At 40.5% G+C, this 24,689-nt stretch overlaps 1 protein-coding gene across 2 annotated transcripts in view; it reads right to left on the bottom strand.

Moving 5' to 3' along the window:
* Positions 1 to 24,689, bottom strand: part of TTLL5 (tubulin tyrosine ligase like 5) — a 126,686-nt gene that overhangs the window by 19,033 nt on the left and 82,964 nt on the right. For both annotated transcript variants that reach the window (XM_054275833.1, XM_054275834.1), the window contains 2 exons: positions 8,476 to 8,650; positions 1,087 to 1,307 (listed from right to left, as the gene is read on the bottom strand). In XM_054275833.1, coding sequence (XP_054131808.1) covers positions 1,087 to 1,307; positions 8,476 to 8,650 — 396 coding nt within the window. The remainder of the gene's footprint in view (positions 1 to 1,086; positions 1,308 to 8,475; positions 8,651 to 24,689) is intronic.

The following is a 24,689-nucleotide window of genomic DNA, read 5'->3' as shown; positions in this document are numbered from 1 at the left end:
CTTCTGGCTGTAGAGTAAGTACAAGGAAGGAAGTTATGAAATCAATTTTTCAGGATGAAACAAGTCTGAGGATATATAAGGAAAAACCTGATGAAGGATTTAGACTAAAGCAGTTTGGCCATTTAAGAGGAGATAAACAGAGATTTGAGGAGGCTGAAAACCCAGAGGAGTCTTGCTCACATTTTCTCATAATGCACAAAAGAGAAGACATACCAAGAAATGGAAAGGAAGGAAGGAAACTTATAATCAGTAAGCAAAATTTCAAGGTGAATATTTTTGTTTGTTTCTAAAGACAGCATTTGTTTTTAAAGATAACAGTCAAATCCATCCACTTACCTTAGAATAGCAAGCATTATTTAACTAAAAGCTTACTAAAAGTAAAGAGAGGGATTTCTATAGTTAATGAGAAAAGCTATCATTACATCAGGCACAAAATAAGCATTTCAAATGAAATAAACACTTATGCTTGAAGGCCTAAATCCAACATGGTGTTAAATTTATGGGAAAACTTGGCTCAAGGGCAGATTACCTTGTTAAAGGTATTGAACTGCTTGGTTGCTTTGTTTTGGTTTTTTTATTGAGTTTTGGGGGTTTTTTTGGCACCCTCTTCTAGATTCTAGCCCCCATCAAAGATTAGACTGAGGGAGTGACTTAAGTGCCTAAACAGAGATGTACCTTAATTGGTGCTCTCAAGTTATTTGAGACATCTGCATGGGACTGACAGATACAACACAAGAACTTCAGAAGACCTGTACTCATCTGGAAGAGCAGCTGAAAGTCAGGTGGAATAGCCCTGGGCATCCAAAATGCCACTAGCAGCCTGTATTTACATTACTGAATGACAGTTTCTATGTCCTTACCTTACAGTAAGGTTACAGTTACCTTCCATACCCCTATGAAACACATAACTGCAGCACAGTGCAATGCTTATTTCAGTATGTACACCTCAGATTATTCTGAGATTTATCCTGGATAGCACAGCCAAAAAGATCTGTCGAGCCAGATGCAGACAGTTTCTTCTCCAATATTCATTTTCAGGGGAACCAGTGCCAACTCCCTATTGTGGATGGAAGAGACAAAACTTACTTGGATATCCTCTGGGCTGCAGCCTTTCTGATCACTGCCTGTCTGTGGTTTGTTGGAGGCTTTGGAACCAGCTGAGGAGCTGTACTCTGGGATGGCATCACTTTGTGCAAACTGGCTGCCTTCTGGATACTAGAAGTGGCATTTGATGTCTTGCGGGCATCAGAGCCAGCTGGCATAGATATATGACTGGTGCTGGATTGTGAGTAGTTGGCAAAAACAGCCTGGGTAAAAAAAGAAAAAAATCCCATAGTAATTGGTGATTACCTCTGTGAACATTGCTGAGACTGCGGATGGAGGTGGGTGACACTTTTGTGAGGGATAATATCTGCCTGGTGAAGGCAATCCCAGGGCTCCAGGCAAAGTCCCACACAAAGAGTTACGTTGTTAAGTCAGTGAATGTTATGCCCTTGGAAACCAGGAGTAGCTTCTAGGAAGGCAGACAACTTCACTACTGCCACAGAATTCTACTATTCCAGATTAAAAACAACAGGCCCAATACTCAATCTAATCTTGCAGTGGGCTTCTATTCACAAAGTAGTAAATATTTCAGTACGTTGACTTTCTGTGTTATCTTGCTAAATTATTCTTTATGTGGGAGGTAGGATTGAGACACAGTTCTAGGAGAGAGGTTATGGGGAAGATGACACAATGCTACTTATTTGGTCTAACTGTGTAGGTGCTTGGAGTAATAGAAAAGCTCTAGGGTACCTTCTTCTGAAAAGGGAACTTTAACGCCACCACTGACAAAAAGGAAATTCCCAGTAATATGAGGGAACAGAAAATATTTCTATTCCTATAGCATGTGGGAGAGTAAGCTTGTTGAAGATGTGACACTGGGAACAAAAGGATCTGCATGTTACGAGACACTGGAGAACAGAGCAATGGCCTGGCAAAGCAGGGAGTGGAGAATATTTCCACTATGGGAGCTCTGCAGACTGCTAAATTTTCTTCAGAAAGGAGCAACCTGCTGGGAGCTCTGCTTTGTCTTTCCTCGAAGTCAGTCGGATTCCCAGAACAGAGGCAATACCATAACCCTGTAATTTGGCATCTAGAGGTCAGTGATAGGAGATAAGGGGAAGAGCTGAGCCCTCTGTGTGACCCTGGGAGGGGAGTGCCCTTCACTGAGTTTGTCCTCAGTTTCTCCTCGCGTGGAAAATACACAAAGCCACAGCAAATGGGCTCCAGGCTCCAGAGCAAACCACAGGCTGAGAGCTGGCTGAGTCTCAGCGCACAGACAGGAAAAGCCCCTCTCCCCCGCAATTCTCTGGCAAATGGCAGAGCAGCGCTGTGTGGGAAGGCGTTTCTGACAGGCAGAGCTCTAGGGAGAGAAGGAAGTGCAGGAGCCAAAACAGGCCTGTTTCCTAACTAGAGCTCACTGACAACACGCCCTTGGGCTCCCAATCCTTCTTAACCTCTCCCTTCCCTGAAGCTCTACCTTGATTGCAGCTTCCAGATTCTCAATCAGGAAACTAGTACAAGCGCAGTAGTCTGGAAAATAGCAGTCGCACTCCACCTCTCCCCAGAAAAACAAACTATAATGGAACTTGGCACTTAGACTCTTGCATCTCAGAGCCTGACACATTGTAGGGTCGGGATGGAGACTCTCAAGTCACTGCACCCACTTCTTATTCAGCAGTGACATTTCACTGTGAAATTATATTATCCATCTTTCCTTTAAGTTATTTTAATATTATGCATTTTTCCTGGGAGTTCTTTTTCTTGTTACCAAAATCACTAAGATCCTGGAGCTCACAACACATACAGTCATAACTCTTTGCCTGTGTTAATATGCACTGGCAAGGAGATCCATGACTGAAGAAACAGCAGGCATGGATGCTCTAATGAAGCCTGATCAGCAAAAACTGTGTGGAAACCTGCCTAAAGAAAGGTCATGGATGTTTTTCTTGGGGGTTAGAGACTTCTGAAAATGCCTTTGTCTCCACACTGTGCTGAGATTCTGGCTGTCTTCCAGGCAAGGACGGGGAGACTGGAAGCTGACAAGGACCACGGCTTCTGGATTCAGCTACAAAGTATACTGCCCTGCTGTGAACTCCATGGGGACAGGACGGGAAACCAGGAGAAGCTTCTGTGCAAATAAAGAGGACAGCTGGGGAGAACAGAGCCTGACCACACAAAGGAAGGGTTGGGAAGCTTTCAGCACATCCAAAACATAGGAGACAGACCTTATCACTCATGATTCTGAAAACTAAGGGTTTAGGGAAAGCAGAAGCCTTGACAAATCCTGACAGATGCAGTCCTGAATCATGTAGCTGTAACTCTACAACTATTGCTGCTTCAAGAGAAAAACTTTCAATTACAGTTCCCAAGCTGGCAGATTTAACTTGATATTGAGGAGATATTTGCTACCCTAAGAAGTCTCTAGAGCTACAAATCTGAAAAATACTAAAAAAGCTGTTAGACATTTTAGCTAAAATTTCTGTAAATTATTAGTGAGTTAATTCTGGTGCATAATTTTCTGGGGAGGAGGAACAGCATTAACCCTGTCTTGCCCATGAAGAAAGAACTGACTGAAAGTATTTTTCCCTACATCACAGACTGAAGCAATATTTTCTTGTTTCAACATCTACAACACCATACACAAAGTATTCCTTGGACAAAAAAAAAAAGTAATAGGAAAATCTCAATGTGTACACCTTGTCAGTAAGGACAATGAACATCTAAGAGTATAGGTAGCAGCTAAGTTGGGGCTGTTAGTGATTAAAAGCAGAGGTAGTGTAGTACTTTGAAGAAAAGCAGATATAATAATGCTCTTCAAAAACAGAAAGAATGTTCCTGGCACTTACCATCCCTGTATCTAACACCCACCCCCAGCACAGTAATGGAACAAATGTTGCAAGCAGAAACACGTTCACTGTGTGACCAGAGGAGGTAATGAAGCTCATTTCCTGAAAAATCTGTCTTACAGTATCTAATATAAAGCATACCCCAAATTATGCCTCCCTTCATGAGTCTGGCCATTCTTGTGTTGGATTTTGTGCTGTCTAATTAGGAATGGCCTCATACTGAGGCTATTGCCTTAATGGGAACAGTAGCTGAACCCCCTTCCCAGATATATGGCTCTGGATTTTAATGTAATTTGTATGAAACATTGCTGTGAGATTTCTATCCCAAAGTCATTCACATTCAATTGGATAAGCAAATCTGAAAAAGATGAGAGACTCAGCAGTGTATGAGAACTGACAGACAGATGCACACGCACATGTATTGCATAAAGATCTGTGCAGCTAGTCCAAATCCCTGACACTGCAAACTGAGATGTTTACAAGCAATAAACAATAAAGAGGTTCTAAGTTAAAAAAAAGAAAGAGCAAACCCAACAAAACACAAGCAACCACTTTTAGAAAAGCAGTTGTGTTTCAGATAACATTGCAAAAATACAGAGAATTAATAGCCTTGGAAGACCTTTCCAGCCATATAAATTGTTTAGGGGAAATTATTTTGAACATACTAATGCATTCAGTTAAATCAGTTTGGATACAATGGTTGGTTGAATTGAAAATTTACAAAGTGGCAATAAAGAGCAGGCTCAAAATGTACTATTAACCACCAGAGTGTTAAACTGCACTAAAAAGAGTATCTTAGGGTCTTAAAGAAGAAGAAGAAGCATATGGTATGCACAGACTGTCCTGAACCATGTCCTCTTTGGTAAATTCTTCAGAGCAAGAAAAAAAATATACTTTATTCAGTTGGCTTGGTGCCTTCTGTTTTATTTCTCTTGGTACTGCTAGCTCTCTGGGGCAAGGATTGGACTGTATCATTGTATTGGAAAGATAGTTAAGACATCTGGGCGTCACCATAAGTCTAATAATAGTGACAGGATCAGAAACATGGGGACAAAATTTCAGCTGGTATAAATCAGCTCAGACTACTGCTTTTAGAATGCTTGTTCTGTTTTACTTACACTGAGACTTTGACTCATCAGTATCACAAGACTCAAATAGGAAAAATGGCAGTTAGCACATTTAGTGGGAAAACAATCTGAGGGAGAAAGCTGCAAAACAAGAATGAACAAGAAAAGGAAGGAAGGAAAAGAGATACTGCAAATCTGACAGCAGTTCAATATACAACAGTTTAGAAAACAGTTTAATGATGAGGCTGCATTCAAAGATGCCCTGTATCCTTAAGCAGTAATAATATAGCTCTAACAACACTAGGAATATTATTCACAGTACTCAGCATTTCCAGTCATATCTAAATAAATGATAAGTATGTCAGGAGGGAATCAGAAATATTGAAAAGACAAAAAATTTGCTGAACTTCATAAAATGAGGAATATTTCAGAGGACATACAATTTTTAAATGACTGAGAGGAGAATTATTTCATATTAACTCAGCCTAATCTTCTACAGCATAAAATCTACTTAAACTTGTGATTGAAACTGTGATCACGTAACTGCCCACACAACTCATTAACATGATTCATGTCTTACTTAACAGGAGTCTGTTTGATGTAAGCAGGACTGACAGGGATCATTCCACCATACAATTGTACTTCCCTTGTTTTAATTTAGCTTTTTTCCCATGTGAAATGTTTGGCATAAAATTTTAAATCCAGTAGATGCTAGGCTAAGCAGACAGAACATAGCCACACAAAGAAGGAACCTCCCTAACAGCTAATGGCATCTTTCCAGTACAGGAAACAATTAGAGAATAAACAATGATGGTATATTAACTGTCTTGCCAACTGCAGCAGTGATAATAACATCTAGGTCATAACATGTCACATGAAGTCTCCTTTAAACATGAAAAATACTGCTATAAGCCTGTTTTTCTTGTCTTTTGGTTTGACTTTGTTAATTCTTGTTTAATTCTTGTTCCTTGGTTTTACTGATATCAGATTTAAGCTTCTTGTCTCTACTTTAAAACTCTTCCCCTTCCTATCTTTGTTCACTTTTCTCAAGGTCTGTACTGTGTCTGTTCCTGGTCCATATCACTCCACCTATTTGCTAGATTCTCATCCAGCCACTTTAATCCAAGTAAGCAAGTACCTATTCTGCAATCAAAGGTCTATTCCTACCATACTACACTGTGTGAACTAGCTTCTGCATACAATGAGTGAAAACTTTGTTAGAATTCCTCTTCCTCCACCCACACAGTATTTGATATTCCACAGATCGTTAAATGCCTGGAGAAATCATCATCATTCTTATGTGTCTGGAAAATGTTCAACCAAGAGTGGGTGCTGCAACAAAGCACACAACAAGCCTTCATGTTTACACACATGATAAGACAGATCTACTGCCTGGTAAATGGAGGGATTCTTATGACACAAATACTTGATTAAAAAAGCCATGCTTTTCATCTCATCTCCAACATACTGAGCAGGTTAATGTACAGGAGAAGCATTTGCTGTGTTATTAATAATGGTGCTTCTGTTACTTGATCACATACATGTAGTTACATGTGTAACTAGTCCCTTTGCCAGAGACAGAAGCAAAGACTGGCACCTAGTCACGTTGCATGGTCATACCACACTCAGAGAGCAGCTCAAGATATATTCATTAATAGATGTACTTCAGCTATTGACAAATGGCTAGTCTGCCTTCTAACCATAACAAGAACCTGAACAATCAGATGAAACAGTCTCAGGGATATCCTGCACACATTCCCCAAAATAGAGAGATGATGACACTCTTTCAAGTGATAGGTCTTCAGTCTTGAGGGATATATTTCTTCTTCTGAGGGGAGACTCACAAATCTCAATGTAACAGGCAAGACAACAAAGGATGATGTAGATCTCAATACATGAGAAGGAAGAGAACAAAACAGCAGGCAATGGGAGATAGGTAGCATAGGTGACACTGACAAGGAAACGTGGTAAAGCTATGCAGGCTAGGAAAAGCTACATGAACACTGCCTAAAAGGGGAGGACAAATGAGGGTCAGCATGAAAGGATGGTGCAAAAGTCAAAGCAGTGTAAATGGGAAGATGTAGGTCAGAGAATGCATAAGCAGCAGAAAAAAGAAGGCAGTTCTTATAAGGGCCAAGTTAAAGGACTAAAGTCTGAGAAGCTAACTAGCAGAATGGTCAGTGATAGAAAGCTAGAGAGGGTGCAAGGGAAGGAAAGGGTAGTGTCATGACTGGCAGAGTGGGCATGAGAGGATTGATGCAGCTGTTATTGGAAGAGGAGGGTTGGCTGGCTCCACACAATGTCTTGACAGGAAGTGTCCAAAAGACAATAATTTTAAGATGACATTTTACTCATAACAGAAAGTCTGAAGGCGCCCATGTTCAGCAAGTATTTTTCTTCAATAACATCAAATTCAGTGCAGCCTGAGCCCTGCAGCATGGCAATGGCCTCAACACAGCAACTCCAAAATGCTTGGCTCAGAAGGAGAAGGGAGGGAGAGAAAGGATGGGGGATGTGGTGGGGGTGAGAGGAGGTTTAACAAAGAATCATTTTAACAGAAACTCCTGAGTAATGGCTCTGCCCCAGGCCAAGAATAACATCAGCTCAATGTCAGCAGTTAGAAGAAGGCTCAGCCAGGCCCCATGGCCAGCTCCAGCCTCCTCACAAGCACAAGCCAGTTTATGGCTCTTTCCTGAACTTGTGAGCAGACACATCTGCCCACCCAGAGCCCAGTGGACAGAGATGAAAGAAAGTGAGTGAGAGCAAGAAGACTGTGAGAGAAGTTGAGGGTGGTAACTACACAGCTAAGTAAGGGCCTTGAAAGGAGAGCAAGGAGCAAAAAGCAGAAGGGCCTCTCTTTCAAGATATTCCCAGAAAAGGATTACTCCTAATTTGCCTATAACCTATTCCCAATGGCCCTGACTAATGACTCATCTGCTTCACAGGAGGGAGAGTGGATGTCCAGACCTCCATGTGTCAGGTCTGTTCATGGGAGTCCAGTCATGCCAGACTGCTAACAAATAGCTCCTTGCTACTGGAGACCAAGTTGTTTTGAATGAAGGTTTCATCACCCAAAGGCTTCCTTTCTTTCAGCAGGGAAGTATTTTGGACATCACTCAGAATACATCTCTCTCTCTTCACAATAACAAAGGAAGGTAACAAGTGTATCAATTAAGTCATTATAACCTTGAAAGCTTCTCCCAGCAGAAGGAAAATGCTGTTGCACACACAGTGGTCCACCTTTGGCACCTAGGAGTCATCCAGAACATCCATAACACCAGCCCTTTTTCATACATTCTCCAGCTCTTAAGATGCCAGCATAATGGAAGAAGGTATTGGGAACCATAGTATCAAAATGCTATCAAAATCACTGCAGGTAATACTGGTTTTGTTGCAACCCACTTTAAGAGCTACTTCCTTGACAAAATCTCTGCCATCCGCACTGTCCCTGAGTTTGTTTTCACATCTAAGACTCGGCCAGCATTGCTACATCCCAGGCAGGAATTCTTCTTAGTTACCTGTTGCCGTGCTTGGTTTTGCTCCCCCAGCTGTCTCAACTGAAGTTTCTGCTGCTGAAGCTGCTGCACAGCAAACTGAAGCTGATAGCTGGGATGTGCCACAGGACCCCGTGTCACCTTGTAAACACTGTTCTCCATCTCTCCTTCCAAGGCAAAATTATGATTCTCTGGAGCCCTGAGGAAAGAAGAGAGACCAAATTTTCACTACTCTGCATCTAAGGACTCCTACCTATAAGGCACTGCTGCTTCAAAGAAATCTCTTAATATTTAGCCAGCTATGAATTTGTATTACATGGCTTTAGCAAGCACAACACCTGCTAGAGGTGTCATGTGCCAACTGCTTCCTGCTAAGCACTTTCTTGAATATAGGCTGGGACTATATTACTACACATTCTCTTGAGGAGAAAAAAGGAAAGGAAATTAAAAACACTAAACTGGAACATTTCTGTGGCTGATTAGCATTGAAGACAGGCAGAATAACAGCAGGAAAAAAAGCTGATTCCCACTCCTAATGAGATAAGTAGTTATTTAGATTTGTAGAGACTTTAATACAGTAACACAAGGATTACACTAAGCACATCCATGCTGCAGTGACAAGAGAATAGAAATACACATGCAGTACAACATCCAGAGAGGATAAAGGACTGGTTGGGTGAGGTTGGAACTAGGATACGTACTGACTCCCTACAGTTACAATCCAAAAGGCTTGGGGGGAGTGAGATAGGCTCGTTTCTTTCATCCTCAGAGAAATGCCAGCTTTTCTTAGAGGACAAAAGGCCTTCTGCAAAGAGACAGGAGCTCTGGCAGCCCAGGCTTACATGGTAGGAGTTCAGCTGTGGCCTGCAACATGATAAGCACCAACAGAAGCTCACCAGCTTGCTTTGAAGTTTGTAAGCCCTGGAGAGACGGCAGCACCAACACACTTCTACACAAGGCTGAGGGGCTTTGCAGAGAGCAGGTGGCTCTCAGGACTGACAGGACCACGAGGTGTCCTGAAGAGGCTACAACGACCCAGCAATTCACACATTCTGTGCTCACAACACAGATGTTGTATGAACCACTGAATCCTGACACTCTGGCTAATATAACCTTCAAGCCTCAAGGCCTGAACTTCCTAAGTGTCTGTTGATCTCTGATGTTTCTCTCAACCACTCCTTCCAAATTTGTCCTTTGGATTTCCAAGGCAGGCCTCCCTTGTATTTCCTATCTACACCATACTTAACAGGGACATAAAAGATAATTGGTGTCTTTCATGCCACGGTTTGGAGTGTAGGTCATGGCTTTGGGAAGGGAGTTCACTGCAATCTCTTTGCTTCAGGAACCTATGACAATTTACAATCTAGATTGTTTAAACACATCTCAGCTTGCCTTGAATATGTTGCTCCTTCCCTCAAAAGCTTTGTCATTGCAAACCCTTAAAACATTCAGAAAGAATTCACTCAAGCACTCTTTAAGCTATTTATTCAAGTTATATTATTCATTCTAGAAACTAATATCTGTTCCAACTCCTCCCATATCTACCTCCAGCTCAGAACCTGCAATGCATAAAACTCATCCTTTGATCCAAAAGAATGCTTAAGAAGCTCAGGACTGAGTGATTACTTCTAAAATATAACAGTGAAGACAAAATGGAGGAGACAAAACTGATATGAACAACAACTCCACTAAAACTGGACCTGCCAAGAGCCAGATTCTGTGGCACAGAGATAATGCGCAATGACTGCAGCACTATGTGGGCCACTATCTAAATGGCAACATTTTAGTAACATTTCCCTGATTCTCATTTCTTCTGTTTTGAGGTATCTAGCAAAAGATTAACTTATGGAATTACAAATCCTTAAATCTGACTTATTAAAAATGCACCAAGATTGCTGCCTTTCTCCAATCTTTGTCCAATTCAATGAAATCTCAAATTCTCTCACAGGATTTCTAACTTGCTTTAATTCACTTTTTCAATTTCAACCAATATAATGGACATAGTATTGCCCAGGTAAACTTGGCTTATATTACCCAGGCAAACGCTGTTGCAACTACATTATTAAACCTTTAGGAAAAACTAAATTTAAAAATAACAAACAAAACTACAAAACTTTGGCTAAGATTTTTTTGGACAACAATCTCGTACACAACTCCCTGCAGTTCCAATACCTTCTCTCCACATGACACAACAAAAAACCACTTACTTTTTTTCTAGACACTATATTGAAAACACTGTTGCTTGCCTAAGCAGATTTTATCCTCCTGGCCTGCAGAATCCTTCTTCTGTTGGCTTCTATGGGTTTTCCTTATTTACAGACAGAAATCAAAGTAAATGCATTATTCTGCATTTATGTACTATGCTGCAAAACATAACTTCAACCTTCTATAATATAAACATACAATACTTGACAACAGCAAGCCAGTGCATTTGCCAGTCTTGGGATCACTTTCATAAAGAGATATTTCATCTGCAGCTTCCTTCAGTCCCCACATAACATGTTATCAAGTGCTGATATTACATCTATAAGGTGATGTTTACCCTGGTACAGAAGAGGCTTAGGATCTGAAACTCTACACTCTGCTGCCAGAGACAGGCTCCAGCTCTCAGTCTATTTGCCACGCTCTCAGGAATGCATCATGGAGCATCTCCTATCCTCAGTCTCTCCTGTTGGATGATTTATTACAGCATGGCAACACTTCTGCATCCTGAAGCAGAAATTAGTTCTGCTTCAGGAAATTACAGCTTGTTCAGCACCATAATGAAGACTGCAAAAAACCAGTAGAGGACCTCATACCTTAATGGATATTAAAGAGTTCACTTGTTAAGAGGACTGGATAAATACTTCAAACTGAATTAAAAGCTTTCTCAAAACTTAGACTGTTTCAGGCAAAGCCAAAAATAACCAGAAAAAACCTCCACACCCCAATGAGAATTGTAGAGTCCATACTCCTAGACCTGCGTGTTTTCAATTCAGGATTATTGCTTGAACACTAATGATTGAATATTCATTTCTTCACATGTAGAGACAACAGATTTAGGCAAAGATGCACACACATGCAAATGGGAAATACAAATTCCTGACTGTGCCACCAGAAAAGATTTGGTTTCATTCTGTCAGCCAGGCTGGTTGTGAGCAATCTTCTCACAGCTTGCTCAGAATTATTTATGAGTTGCTTAGTTTAGAGACCTGGCCAGGATTCAGGCCTTCACTATGCACAGGAAATCTCAGCCTTTGGCATTATGGCCCATCCTTTGTAAGCAAGATTCTGTCCTTCCAGCAGCTCTTCAGGCTACTCAGTGTTATTGGCAAGAAACCCACAGTGTTCCTTTCTTTCAACTGTAGTTTTCACAAAGGCTGGGCCAGAATTCTCTCTTCCAAATTACTGACAGAATAAAACCACTCTGCTGCAGTTTTTTGTACCACAAAAGGTACAGGTTTGCTTGTTGAGACCATCTTCAACAAATCACCATGCGATTATGATTGGGATCCAGTCCAAAAGTGCTAGAACACCATACATTCATCTCCAGGTTTTCTGGTTCCAAACTCCCTTTCTACTCTAGTTCTCTTTTCCAATCCATTGGCCCTTTTTCTGATGTAAGCAGCCTTTATGTAATCAACTATTTACACCCATACTAGAAACTAATGTTAGTGTACTAAAATACTAACAAAACATTAATGCATTTTTTCATTGATTTCAGAAAAAAAAAAGATTTCTATGAAATCCAGTCTCCATACAGAAGGGATGCGAGTATCAGCTCTTACAAGAAAGGAGAGACCCGGCTTCTGTTTCCATTTCAAAATAATTTGAAGACAATTCCAAGGACTGAAGTTGTAGACAAGATCAGATCCCAGAACACCAGTCTCTGAGGACCTCATAGTTACAAAGAACTATAGGACAAACAGCAAGTCTGTACTAAAAGAATGACACATCAGGCTTACATTTATATTTCAGCTGAAGCCTTCTTCCAATGGCACAGCTGGGCACTTGCTTGATACCAATTCCTGTGTGGCAGGCAACAATACCAATTCATGAAGTACACTGGTGTTCTCCATATATCACTCACTAAGCAAGCACTTTTGAAATACTTGAAAAGTGTCTACATCCTATTGAAAGGCAGTGCAAACTGGCTCAAATTATTGTGTAAATGAAACTTCAGCATTCATGAAGAATATTCGTCTGTTTAAGCCTACTTAGTTTGTGAGAACTGATAGGATCACAGCAGAAATCAGTGTGTCTGGAGATCTAGCAAACTGAGAAAAATATTACTTTCCTACTAAACAAGAAAACAAGCTGACAAAGAAATTACTTTGCATCAGTACAGTCCTTTCCTGTAAAGACTGGAGCTATGGAGGAACAAGAGCCACTGCTGGCAATAAGGGAACACAGTGCATTGATAAATCAGTGCTCCCACCTTGCCATAGAACGCAAGACAACCTTGGGCACCAGTTTCCTTCCCACAGGGCATTCAGATGCTATGAGTCTAAGAAGTTTGCAGTACAAATCCTTGGTGAGCACCAGCTGCTAGAAAGTAGTTGGCATAGTAACTGATGATTTTGTCTAGTGTGGCAGCTCCCAGCATCCTGCTGACTTATGTTCAGGCACTCTGAAAAACACAAAACATTTTCTTTGGCACACTATGTGCTTCTTCCATCCCTAACAATAGGTCCTAGATTGGGGCTGGCTACAGAGCAATGATAAACAGAGTGGGATGAAGCCCAGGATGCTGGGGTCCTGGCTAGGATGCAGGAGTTTTGGGCCTCTCACTTGCCTCAAGGCCTTACTTTGTCTTTCTTCCTTTTTCCTTCCCCTCAGCTTCAAAAGCAATAAATTAAAAACTGAAAAACAGAGCATCAAGTCTTTGAGAATGGTTTGCTCCTGGCCTGCTCCTGCTGTTATCAGGAGTGTCTATGAAAGAGTGACTTTGGTGCAGTTTAGTCAGCAAGAGTCTACACTTCAGCAAGGACTGGAGGGCTGTTTGCTGGAACATGCAAGCCTGTGAAAACCTCCTGCTTTGTAACATTGCGTGAGCTGTCTTACAAAGGTAAAGAAAAACAGTTTCACAAAACACCAGGGGCAAACAAAGCATTTTGAATATTTCTGTAAGAGCTAAGCCTGGGATTTTGGAGATCTGAGGCACTGTGAGCTGTCCAGAACTCCCCATGGTACAGGTACTTGGAGACAGGGAAGGGGCAGGAAGCAGCTGGCCTGTATAAAATGAGGATGCCATCACCTGACCTGCAATCTACTTTTATACTCATCAAAAGAAGCTAAGGAAAAGCTTCTAAAGTTAATGAGAGGCTTGTTAAGGCTGCATTGGCACAAGAAACCTGCAGAACTGCATTTTGGGTTCAAATCCAGTTCAAAATGAAAAGCACAGTCTCCCATGGTAGACCTGGTGCAGAGATACAGGGGAGTTTTTGTCACAGACCATCAATCAAACTTTCCTCTATTATTGACAAGGCATCATGAAATAGTTTCAGCCTTAGTTCTTCTCTCCCTTTTCCCAGTAGCTCAAGCTACTTTTACTTACAGAAGGGGCTCTTACCATCAGTATATTTGTGTCATGAGAAAACAGAAGATGTATAATATTCACATGCAAAACCTCAGGACTGAGTTGGTTTAGGCAAAAAACATGAAAAGTTTTGTGCATTTAACTGCAATTTCCAAATCCATTCACAGGTAAACTCTAAGAGCTACCAGAGGCACAGTTCAAATATTCCAGAACATTTTAATATGCATAATATCTAGCAATTGCCAAGAGTCCCCCTCTGCTATTCTCGCACTTCCCCCTTTCAGCTGAGAGAACTGATATTGTTGTAAGAATTTTACTCAGAAACAAATATGTGAGTAAAGGCATCCAGCTTATCTCCTTGTGATGCAGGATCAAAACATTACAGTGGCTGTAGGAGTCCATGTGTCACACTCAGCTGCACAACTCCACAAGCAGGTACATATTCAGCGTCAAGAATTTCCCCCAGCATTCCCAATTAAACTTACATTTTCACTGTTTTATTATATGACATTCCTCTTATTTCAGGACTAAGCCTTCACTACTGGAACTATGCATCCCTCTTTTGAGCTCAGCCAGCCTTGGCACATTTAGCTCTCTTCTTTTTCCTCAACTCAGTCCCTTCTGGCCTTGATTGCACATTGTTTTTCTGTGAACTTTTTCCACTTTATTATTCCAGATGTGCAGGCACAATAGCTATATATGGAAAGCCCACTGCCTTCTTGCTCTTCACTTTTTTCTACAACTACTATCAAAGTCCACAGGCTTCCTTCTTTTCTGGTATGTTGCTGGATAAATTATTTCCTGCTCCCTAGCTTATGAAAATTATTCTTGCTGTTTCCTTGTCATTGATAAACCTGGGTTTTGGAACATCAGTATTTTCTTATAACAAAGGCAATGGAGATTGGGAATTAAGTGCCTTTTACATCCTAGGTCTCCATATACAGGAAAGATCATGAGTGTTAAGTGTCTAACCTGCTAGGTTAGAAATGAGGTGCATCAAAACAGCCTTCTGATACTCTAGGAGGGGAAGGGCAGAATGAGATTATGGAGCACTGGATAACCTCTTCAGGAAAGGCCTAACCTATCTCAGCTACTCCTGGATTTAGCTGGCATTATCAGTCAGAAGCACTAAACATGCTAGTCTCAGCAAATTAAATCTAATCTTTACCCTTTAGTGGAGACAATTTTTGTTGGGACCCTAGTAGCATCCCTTTGTGCCTGTTACAAAATACTGTCAGTCTCTCTGGTCTGGGGAATACTAGGCAGGTTAACAAACAACACTTTTGTTTTTCCTCCTCTTTACACACGGCAGCTCTGACATTCACTAGCAGAAAGGCTGAATCAAGAAAGGCTGAATCAGCTGAGTACAAAGTTCAGTGTCTTCATCCCATTGTGGCTCATCAGGTCACTGGAAAGGTAAGGAAGGTAACTGAGCATATCTCCTGCAAGTGAGACTAAGCAAATCACAAGCCTTTCCACCCTCAATAAGTGGGTGGAAGCAAACACAGGGTTGAGCTTTACTGAGTGGAAGGCTCTTCTGGCTTCATGTTTCTTGCACACATTTCCACACCTGCAAACACAGTTAGAGCCTGCAAAAAATATTTAACAGCAAGGCATATATACAGTAAGACTAAAATAGAAAGCTGGTATCATTTTGCTATCATAAGGCAGTTTTGGGGGGATTACCTGCTTAACTCTGACATGCAACGACCTGAACTGTGTTGTGTGGTCCCACACACCCTACTCCCAATTTTAAAGTATTAATTAACTAAGGAAGTTCAGACAGAGCAAGGTGGACACAATTAATTTACCTCACTGTACTGTCTGGATCTGTTTTTATTAAGGTAAGTAATTCAGACTAAAAACACATGTTAAGTGCCATCTTGAATTTGATCGCTTATCCTAATCCAGGCAGAGTTTCCTGATGTGAATACACACACTTCACAGAATCCAAAGTACAGAAAATTAGATGCAGTATTGCACAACTTCGAGATGGGAAAGGTACTCCTCACTGAGGAGGTTCCACTGCAAAAGCCTAGCATGAATCAAGTGGACCAAGTTGATGAAGAGGAGTTGTAACAACATTCTTCTACTTTCTCTCTTTCACTGTAGACAAGTTTATTGAAAACCAAACTGAAAAAGACTTACAGACTCTATTTTTTTCTAGACAGAAAGCCTTTTTTAGTGCTTTATGCAAGCAGATTTTGCATTTTATGGGTGGATAGCAGAAGTAGCACACAAGGATAAAAACAACAAATGGGCACTGTTATCTGTCTAGAATATGCTTTTGACTGAATTACAGTCACTAGTCTCTCCTGAAAACCCATACTCCTTATCTCTCTCTAGAGAGGCAGGGGTTAAGTCAGGACCACTAAATTAGCCCTGCACCCCATAATGCCTTTGAAAAGCTGTTCACAGAGTTTACAGGGAAAGAGTGAGACTTGCTGCTGTCCCAGCCAACATTTGGTTCCTATTACAGCAAATAAATCTCCCCCTCCTCCTTTTCTCTTCTTACCCCCTTTTTATATTAAAAGTCCATCAAACACATTTTTTTCCCTTTCATATTTTCCATTAAGCTTCCTCCTGTGTAAGCTTTCCTGGAGTGTGGTGCTCTTTGCTATATGTGCTCAAGCAACAGCTGCAAGATCCCAATGAGTAAGAAAAGGGGGAATGAAGAAAGCAGCTCAGGCTCCTCTTTAAATCCCAAGAGGCAAGTGAAAAGTTACAGTTGGGCTAAACTGGTGAAATCTAGAGCACTTGAGAAGAATAAACAAACAAACAAAACCAGGCTGTTGAGTTTTTCAGAATTAGGATTCATGAGATGGGGGAAGAGTACTCAAAGCCCTGTCCCTGCCCAGAGCTAAACGCCCCAGCCACATCAGTATCCCAAAAGACATAGCACAGGATGGTGTTACAGTGGGGGGGCCTTAAGGATTCCTTAGGGTTGTGCTGTCCAGATATCAATCCACTTGAGCCCAAACAAATTTTTAGTGCCATTTGACCAAGTAGTAGAGACATCTCATGTACTTTACTTTGGCTATTTTGTTGTCTAAATATTAAAGACCTAGTATACTGAAACCTCTGGAGAGCACATCAAGCCGCTGGATTTCACAAAATTTGCACTGGAATTAAAGTGGATGTCAACTAACTTGGCTTGGCATCCAGTACAACTTCCACCTTGTTACGTGGTAGATGAAAACTCTTATGAGTGTCTCTTAGAGAAGATTTGATAAATCTGGCAGCTTAGATGGTCTATGGGGACAAAGCAGTTGAAGCATACAGTTGCCTGACATCATGACTGTACATTTCAAGAATTACAGCCAGATAAAAAAACTTCACAAAAGAAGCAATACTTTACATTTATAACCTACATACACCTAAAGGGAAGGCTAGAATCTGTTCTGCACTTACTGAGCAAACATCTACAAATTCATCTAATCAGGGATTGTGGAAAGTGTCACCTGAAAGCCAGCTGGCCACAGTTATCTTAATACAAATGTTCCAGGTAGAGGCAGAGAAACAGCATGGCACCCATAAGATGCATCTGCTGTGCTACCATTCAGTAACACAACTGAAGCTGTGTAATATCTAGCTGCTGAAATAAAGTAAAAGAAGACAAAAGATACAAAACGAGAACTGAAGGTCACTTATCTGGGTCCTTGCTGTGAGGCTGGGGGCTTGTGGTTAAGTCTCTTGTTGCTGAATAATTCCCCAAGGAATACAAGGGCAAAGTAAAGGTCCTAAAGAGACTTCTACCCTTAAACAACTGAATCCTATCAACCTACATCCAATGTAATGAAACGGACTTAGTTTGCCAATAAAAAGATAGATTGCACAGTCCCCTGAACTTGACAATACTCACATGTTGGCCAAAGTGGAGCCTCCAGCATTCTTATCTGCCCAGTGTTACAAACTCAATTCCATATGTATACATAGTTTCTGCTTTCCTTATCCTTCAAGGGGATTTCTCTAAGGTAACAAGGTATAACACAAAATGGACTGTATCTGAGAGTGATTCCATCTGTTACACTGATTTTTTTTTCTTCCTCAGGCTCATTTTGCAGTTCATTTATGCTGGAGCTGAGGGAGAATTCTTCTACTTCCACCTCCTGTACAAAGATTGACTCACCTGCCCTGGCTCCCTGAACATTTAACAATGGATTAAAGGAGGAAGTGACTATATCTGACAGCACACACTTCCTAATGTCTGCTACAAAGTTAGGTAAAAGATAGCCAGGGGATGTTGGTGGAATATGCTCAGATACACAGAGAATCTAGCATGGGTTGTTATCTATTGAAGAAGCTGGCTCAGTGACTGTATATGCTGCATAGGCAAGATCATCCTATCCCACATCCTGCAGGAAATTAAAAAAGACAAGAAAAAAAGGCTACTTATACAGACACCACAGATGGGTACTATCATGATATAGACATTCAGCCATGCTAAGAGCAGCATGGCACACTGACAGCAAGGCAACACCAGAGGTGTGATGCTAGTTGTTTCACAGCTTTTTTTTTTTTTTTTAAATCACTGCAAGCCTCGTTGAGGGCCACAAAGCACTGTATTTGTATTGCAAAAAGTGCTATTTTTCCCTCACTCCACCCAACATCCTTAGAGAAAATGGAAGATACTTTACAAAAGTGTTTATTATTTCAACCAAGATAGCACAAATTCCTAGCAATAATTTTCTCAGGCCAAAAGTGACAGAAGTTTTCCAGGTCTGTAGTGCTCCTTCTGAGAATCCTCAAGAGACACCCTACTTGAAGGAAACTACTTTTCAGAAAAGAGCAAATATGTTGTTTTTTGTTGATAGCTAAAATTCAGCCTAAGAAAAATTTCAGAATGGTATGGTAGGTTCCATTTTGATTTAGGTGTTATGGATTTTTAATATGGGAAGAGAAAAAATTTAAAAATTCTGTAGCCAGCACTAGAACAAAGACAAAAAACCAGTAGTGACATTTCCTTCCCAAAAACTTCTGTACACCTGTCCCCCTTATTGCCTGGGTGATGACATTGATCAGAATTGTATTACAAAGAACTGCAAGAAAAGACTAGAAAGGCTCGTATTTATTTATACAGCCTTACCTGGAAAAACAAGTACTGCAGAACAAGAACCTCCACTTTTTTTTTTTGACTCTGTCCTCTAGAGATAAATACCACAGAAGTGTATTGCCTTGCCAAAAGAGACCACTCCAGTTTACCACAATTTTGGCCTCTCTGTTTTAAACTACACAGAATACAGTCTCCCTTCCACTCCTACAATTGGAATCTACCAGCCTCTTCACCTGAAAACAGAGCTCAGCCTCCAGTGTTTCCAGTAAACCAATATTTCAACAAGCAAAATCAGAGAGGAGTCCACATTACCACAAAGAAGTTCAATATTAACAGAATAAAATGAGATACAACATCTTATATCTGGCAGTGAAGAGTTAAGTGAGTAGAAGGGAAATTCCCAGCAAACTGCCTTCAGCAGATACAGTGGAGTGTTGTCTGTTCTTGCTTTAACAGAGGCTTTACAAGAAGCCTTGTTTCAGCCACTACAGTGCTCTGTCTCCCTCAATCCTTATGGGAAAGATGATCCAGTCCCTCTAGACTAAGCAAGGAATTCTGGTGCACCACACATGTAAATCTCCCCCCATTTTATGCAGCCATTACAGAACAAAAGACTAAAATTACTACCATTATTTCAGAAGCAGACATAAAACAGAAGAGGTGAGGAAGAAGCAATTAGAAAGGCAAAGAAAGTTGAAGTGAAATAAATTTCTTACTCTAACAGACCCAATTAAGTCCAAGGTACTCCCTGGCATGAGACACCAAGTACTAGAACTCAAAGTGTAAGATGTAACAAAGCAACACTGCTGGTAATGCCCACACTCTTGGTTTATTTTATTTTCTTCTCTCCATTCTGGCAGTGCAAAGAAGAATACCATGCCTGAAGGCTGGGGCACAAGTGCTGCACAGGGCTGAGGCACTATATCCAGCAGCTGCTAAAACAGAACATCAAAGTCTCAGCTCTCTTTGAAAACCCATCAGGCAAGAACCACTCCTCCCATTCAGCTTCTTTAGGAGCTGGTACATGTAACCACTTCAGCATGTTTGGCAATTCTACAACCACTTCCAAAACAGGTGGTGCAGTGGAAAATCATGGGAGAGCCCCAAATCATTCAGTTATCTCCTTTTCCCCAGCAGGCAGCAACACGCATGCTGACCAAGGCCAGCTGACAGGAAACAATTAAGTATTGAGAACAGGAGATTTGTAATTAATTCTCTGAAACTACAGAAAAGGCTCAGACTTATCTCGGTCAACTGGGTCAACAAAATCTTTCTCCAGGAAACTGATACATCTGATGACAGACAAAGTTTGTCATTAGAGGAAGATGAGTAAAAGGATGTTAAGATAATTTTATTGTATGGTACCAAGAGATGAGACAGCACATTTTAAAATGCAGTTCCAAGACTTGTCCAGTATTCATTGAATGATCCCTCTCTGTCAGGTCCTGTCTGCAGAAGATGTTCACCTTGCACAAAACTTACTTGATCACCCACTGACTAAAGCATTTTTCATGAGATTTGTCTCTACCTACAGCTGTAAGATAAGAGGCAGAGACTGTAAGCACTAGTTTTGTTTGCAGCACTTAGCTTAAAAGCTTTTTTCCTATCTCCATTTGACCAGGCACCTATGTTTGTGATGTTTTCTCCTCCAGCATGGACAGAGAAGTCTATGATGCAATGTGCCAGCTCAGCTGGTCATCCCAAGTGCATATTATACCCCTCTTTTCCACTTGGGGATTGAGAATAGGCATCTAGGAATGGTGCTGTTTCTTCAGAGATGCAATTTTGCTGGATTCATTAATAACAAATTTTGGGTAAGCTTTTCAATTGATAGGTCTTTTTGGACTCTATATGGGGTTTGAATATTTCTACTGACTCTGAAAACCAAAAGCCAAGAGTAGGTATCTTCAGAGGAAGTGCAATAGCTTTCATTTTTGGAATTTGTGGTTAAACATGAAAAAAGTTATGCAATCCCATATTCCATTCCAACCCAATCCCTTTTTCTAGAGCCAAAATGAAATTGTTTCCTACAAGTACAGAGAAAATGGTATAATTAGTCAGAAGGTCCCAGACTCAGAAACACAGATGGGAACCATGGAATCTCCACCCCAGGAATTTCACGAAGTGATTGCATGTAATTCTGAGCATGAACACAAAGATGCAGATACTAATCCCTTAAAAGGGCAGGCTAAAATACTCCTGCCACTCATGGAACAATGTCCTTTCAAGACTTCTCTCCTATCACAGATAAGATACATTAAGCAAGGAAAATAACAACAGTGTCCATCAAGAAATCTCCATTATATATTGCTTCTTTATTCTCAATGCCTTTCTTGATGTTTCAGCAAATGTTCTAAATAGAGCAAACTCAAAGGCCGTAACTGACACATTTCAGAGAAAATTCATCTGCAGTACAGGCAAATAGAGTGCAAACAAGGCCTCCAGAAGGCTTGAGGAGAACACAGAAACACTTGCAGAGAGGTTAACCTTCATGTTGAAGGCAGCAACACTTGCAACCTTCATGTTGACAGTGTTTAAGGCTCTAGAGACCAGTTGGAATGTAAGACCATAAGCAAGCCCCCACATAAAGGTAACAGTGTTAGAAAAAAACTGGAAGTAAATGACAGGAGTAGTCAGTACCTGGTTTTGCTACCAAACAATATACACCATAAACACCAGAGTGAGATTCTGACAAACAATACACAAACAACTATGCCTTGTATAGCAACAAGCATAACAATTCACAATTCATAGTGTTACAGGATACCAGGAGTTTAGGTAACTTCAGACAGAAACATGCAAACAGCAAAACACCCAGGACCACAGCTCTTTTCACTGTCACAGAAATGCTTCTCAGTAATGTCTACACTCATATTCAGGATTTGCAATTTGTTAGAGAACACAGAATGCTAACCTTTCTTTTTTTTCTATTTAGAAAATATCAGTAGAGAAAACCTCTGCACTACATGAACCATAGTCTGTCCCCTACACCACAAAACAACCTAGAAATTGATGTATATATTTTGTTCTCTTTAGAATAGAGGATACTTTCATATTTAAATCATTTACGTTATTATCATCAGCAGTAAAGTGGGATTTCAGAAACAAATAAAAACACCACTCTGACCTTTGAAAAAAAGCAAAATGAGTTACGCAAACAATGTCCTGAAAAGAAAAACAAAATATTTAATTACTAAAGAAGGATTGGATCCAAGTTTCTTTAAATATACCAGAACAATCCAGCTATTAAAACTGGGTTTTCAAATTTTACTTAATACCTTTAAATGTATTATATGTGCTTACTTGTAGAAACTAAAATAAAAAATTAATATATTTGTGAACTTTGGTAAGAGAGAAGTTATTATTCCCATTGACTTTTTAGCAAAACTAATTCCACATTAAAACACAGCTCCTCCTTGAGGTTTTTCAGCTTTGAAGAAAGATAAGCAAATTGCCAATATGCAAAATCAATCTCTATGAAAGACAACTGTTCCAAAAAAACCTTAATTGGCAACCTTTGTTGAAATTGTTCCTAAGAGATAAGTCTAAACTTCCTGGATTTTCTGGTCAGGAATTTTGAAAACAGAGGGCTAGGGGGATCACTGATAGTAGAAATCCAAATCTCACTCTCCTGGAGATATTATACACAGTTCCTTACTAGAAAGGAATGTGTTCATCAAAAGACTGAATCTTCAGAACAGTAAAGTCAATGAAGAATCACTTTTGGGGCTGAGTTTTTGTGCTTGTGCTTAAATCTCTCACATATACTGCTCAATTTACTGATTTCTTCAGAAAAGATGAGATTCTGTTCTCTTTGTCATGTGGACTGCCTGAATCAGAATGCCTTTAATTGTTGCTCAAATTATGATCCATCCAAAGATATTTACAGAGAAGCCAGAATCTTTAGCATTGTGAGACTGCCAAAGAATCACACCTACGTGTCTAGTGGAGCTGAGATCAGAAATTTATTGAAGAGAACATTCTAACAAGTTATTTCACACTGTTTCTAACACAACAGCTTGAGAAGTTTTAGGAAACTGTAATGGGAAGCATAAGTCACTTCACTAAGGAGTACATTGTCTTTAATAATGAAAAATTCTCATTTGAAATTCAGAATTTGATTGAAGAGTTTTTCTGAACTAAGTACCAGTACCAAGAAACAAAATTCCTAAACTTATTCAATTTCAAGTCTCTGCATCTTCAACTTATCGAAACGCTAAATGAAAGCAGACACCTCTTTACTCACCAGCATCTTTATCTCAATATCAAAAAAGAAACAGATGGTCCAGACGTGAAATTTCCTCCTCCTTTTTAGATAGTCTACCAAACAGGAAAATTTTCTCAGCTGAATTTTGAGAAAACTCAAATTTCCAGCACTGAAGACATTCATGGCCCAACTTGGCTACATTCTTCACAGAGAAGATTCTATTTTTTTTTTCCAGCAGCAAGCAAATAAAGAAATCTTTATGCATACAAAAGGTTTAGACCAAGAAAGTCACAGCCCTCTTGCTTTAAAGGATGAATCTTGCCCAGGCAAAGTATCCCTGACAGACAGCTGCCAACAGCAGCACTGCCAGATCTTCCTTGACTAACTTTTCAGTTAAGTCCCATGTGCCAGAGAGCAGAAAGATTGAAAGGGGAGTGGAAGACATGTACTGAGCCAGACACAATCTGAAATTCAAGCAAAGAAGCCAAGCAACACAGAATCACGGAACAGCCTGAGTTGGAAGGGACCCACAAGGATCATGGACATCCAACTCCTGGCTGTGCACAGGACACCCCAAGCGTAACACTGTGTGCCCAAGAGGATTGTTCAAACGCTCTGGCAGGCTCCCCACTTCCCTGGGGAGCCTGTTCACATGCCCAACCATCCAGCAGAGTTCTCTTAGTTTTAAATTCCTCTCACTAAAGGTTCTTGTCTCAGTGCCAGTTTTAAATAGATCTGAATCAGCCAAGCTGGCCTGGCATCTCCCTACCTGGTTTGCTGTGAAGAGTTCTTGGATAAGAAATATTCATAAAAATGCCATGTGTGCAATAGGAGGGTGTCTGGAAACTGGTATCTTTTAGCACTACCCAGCTTTTTTTGCTCACTCTCCCCTGCTTTTTCTTTTTTTAAGAAAATAGCTTTCAACTACTGTTACAGAATGAAATCCTAGAAATAACTGCTTGTAATAAAGGATTCTTGACATTTCCATCCTGACACTGCACAGTCCAGCCCTAACAGAGCATTCAGAAATTCTTGTAATTGGCACTGGTTCTGGACAATCCAGTAATAAGCTTTTTTGAGTGAGCTTTCTTGCTCATTACCAACCAAAGTTCTCTTATCCAGAGCATTCTGGTCAAGCTACTCGATGGCTGATAGTATCCAGTGTTAGGTAGACACTAAAAAAGTACTTTGGTGCTCCACAGTGGAGTTCTGCTTGCTGCATCTCCTTCAGATTGTAAAACACACCTACCCCTAGGACCTACTGAACAGGATCACCAAGCAAAGCTGTTACCACATACACAGGGGAACTGAAATAATCCTGACTTTTACATTTCTCCCTTCCCCTTTTTCAAAAGACTTTCTTGTTAAATACTGGATCTCTGCATGGTTCACAAACAGCTGCTGTTTGATACCTGCAGCTCAGAGAAACCCTAGAGAACAACAGGCTGATATAGAGCCAA

Source organism: Melozone crissalis, unplaced genomic scaffold (assembly GCF_028551555.1).
Source record: "Melozone crissalis strain CALT ecotype California unplaced genomic scaffold, PUWL_Pcris_2 ptg000018l_1, whole genome shotgun sequence".
Taxonomy (NCBI): Eukaryota; Metazoa; Chordata; class Aves; order Passeriformes; family Passerellidae; genus Melozone; species Melozone crissalis.
Note: the sequence above shows the minus strand (reverse complement) of the source record. Positions and strands in the feature narration are given on the sequence as shown.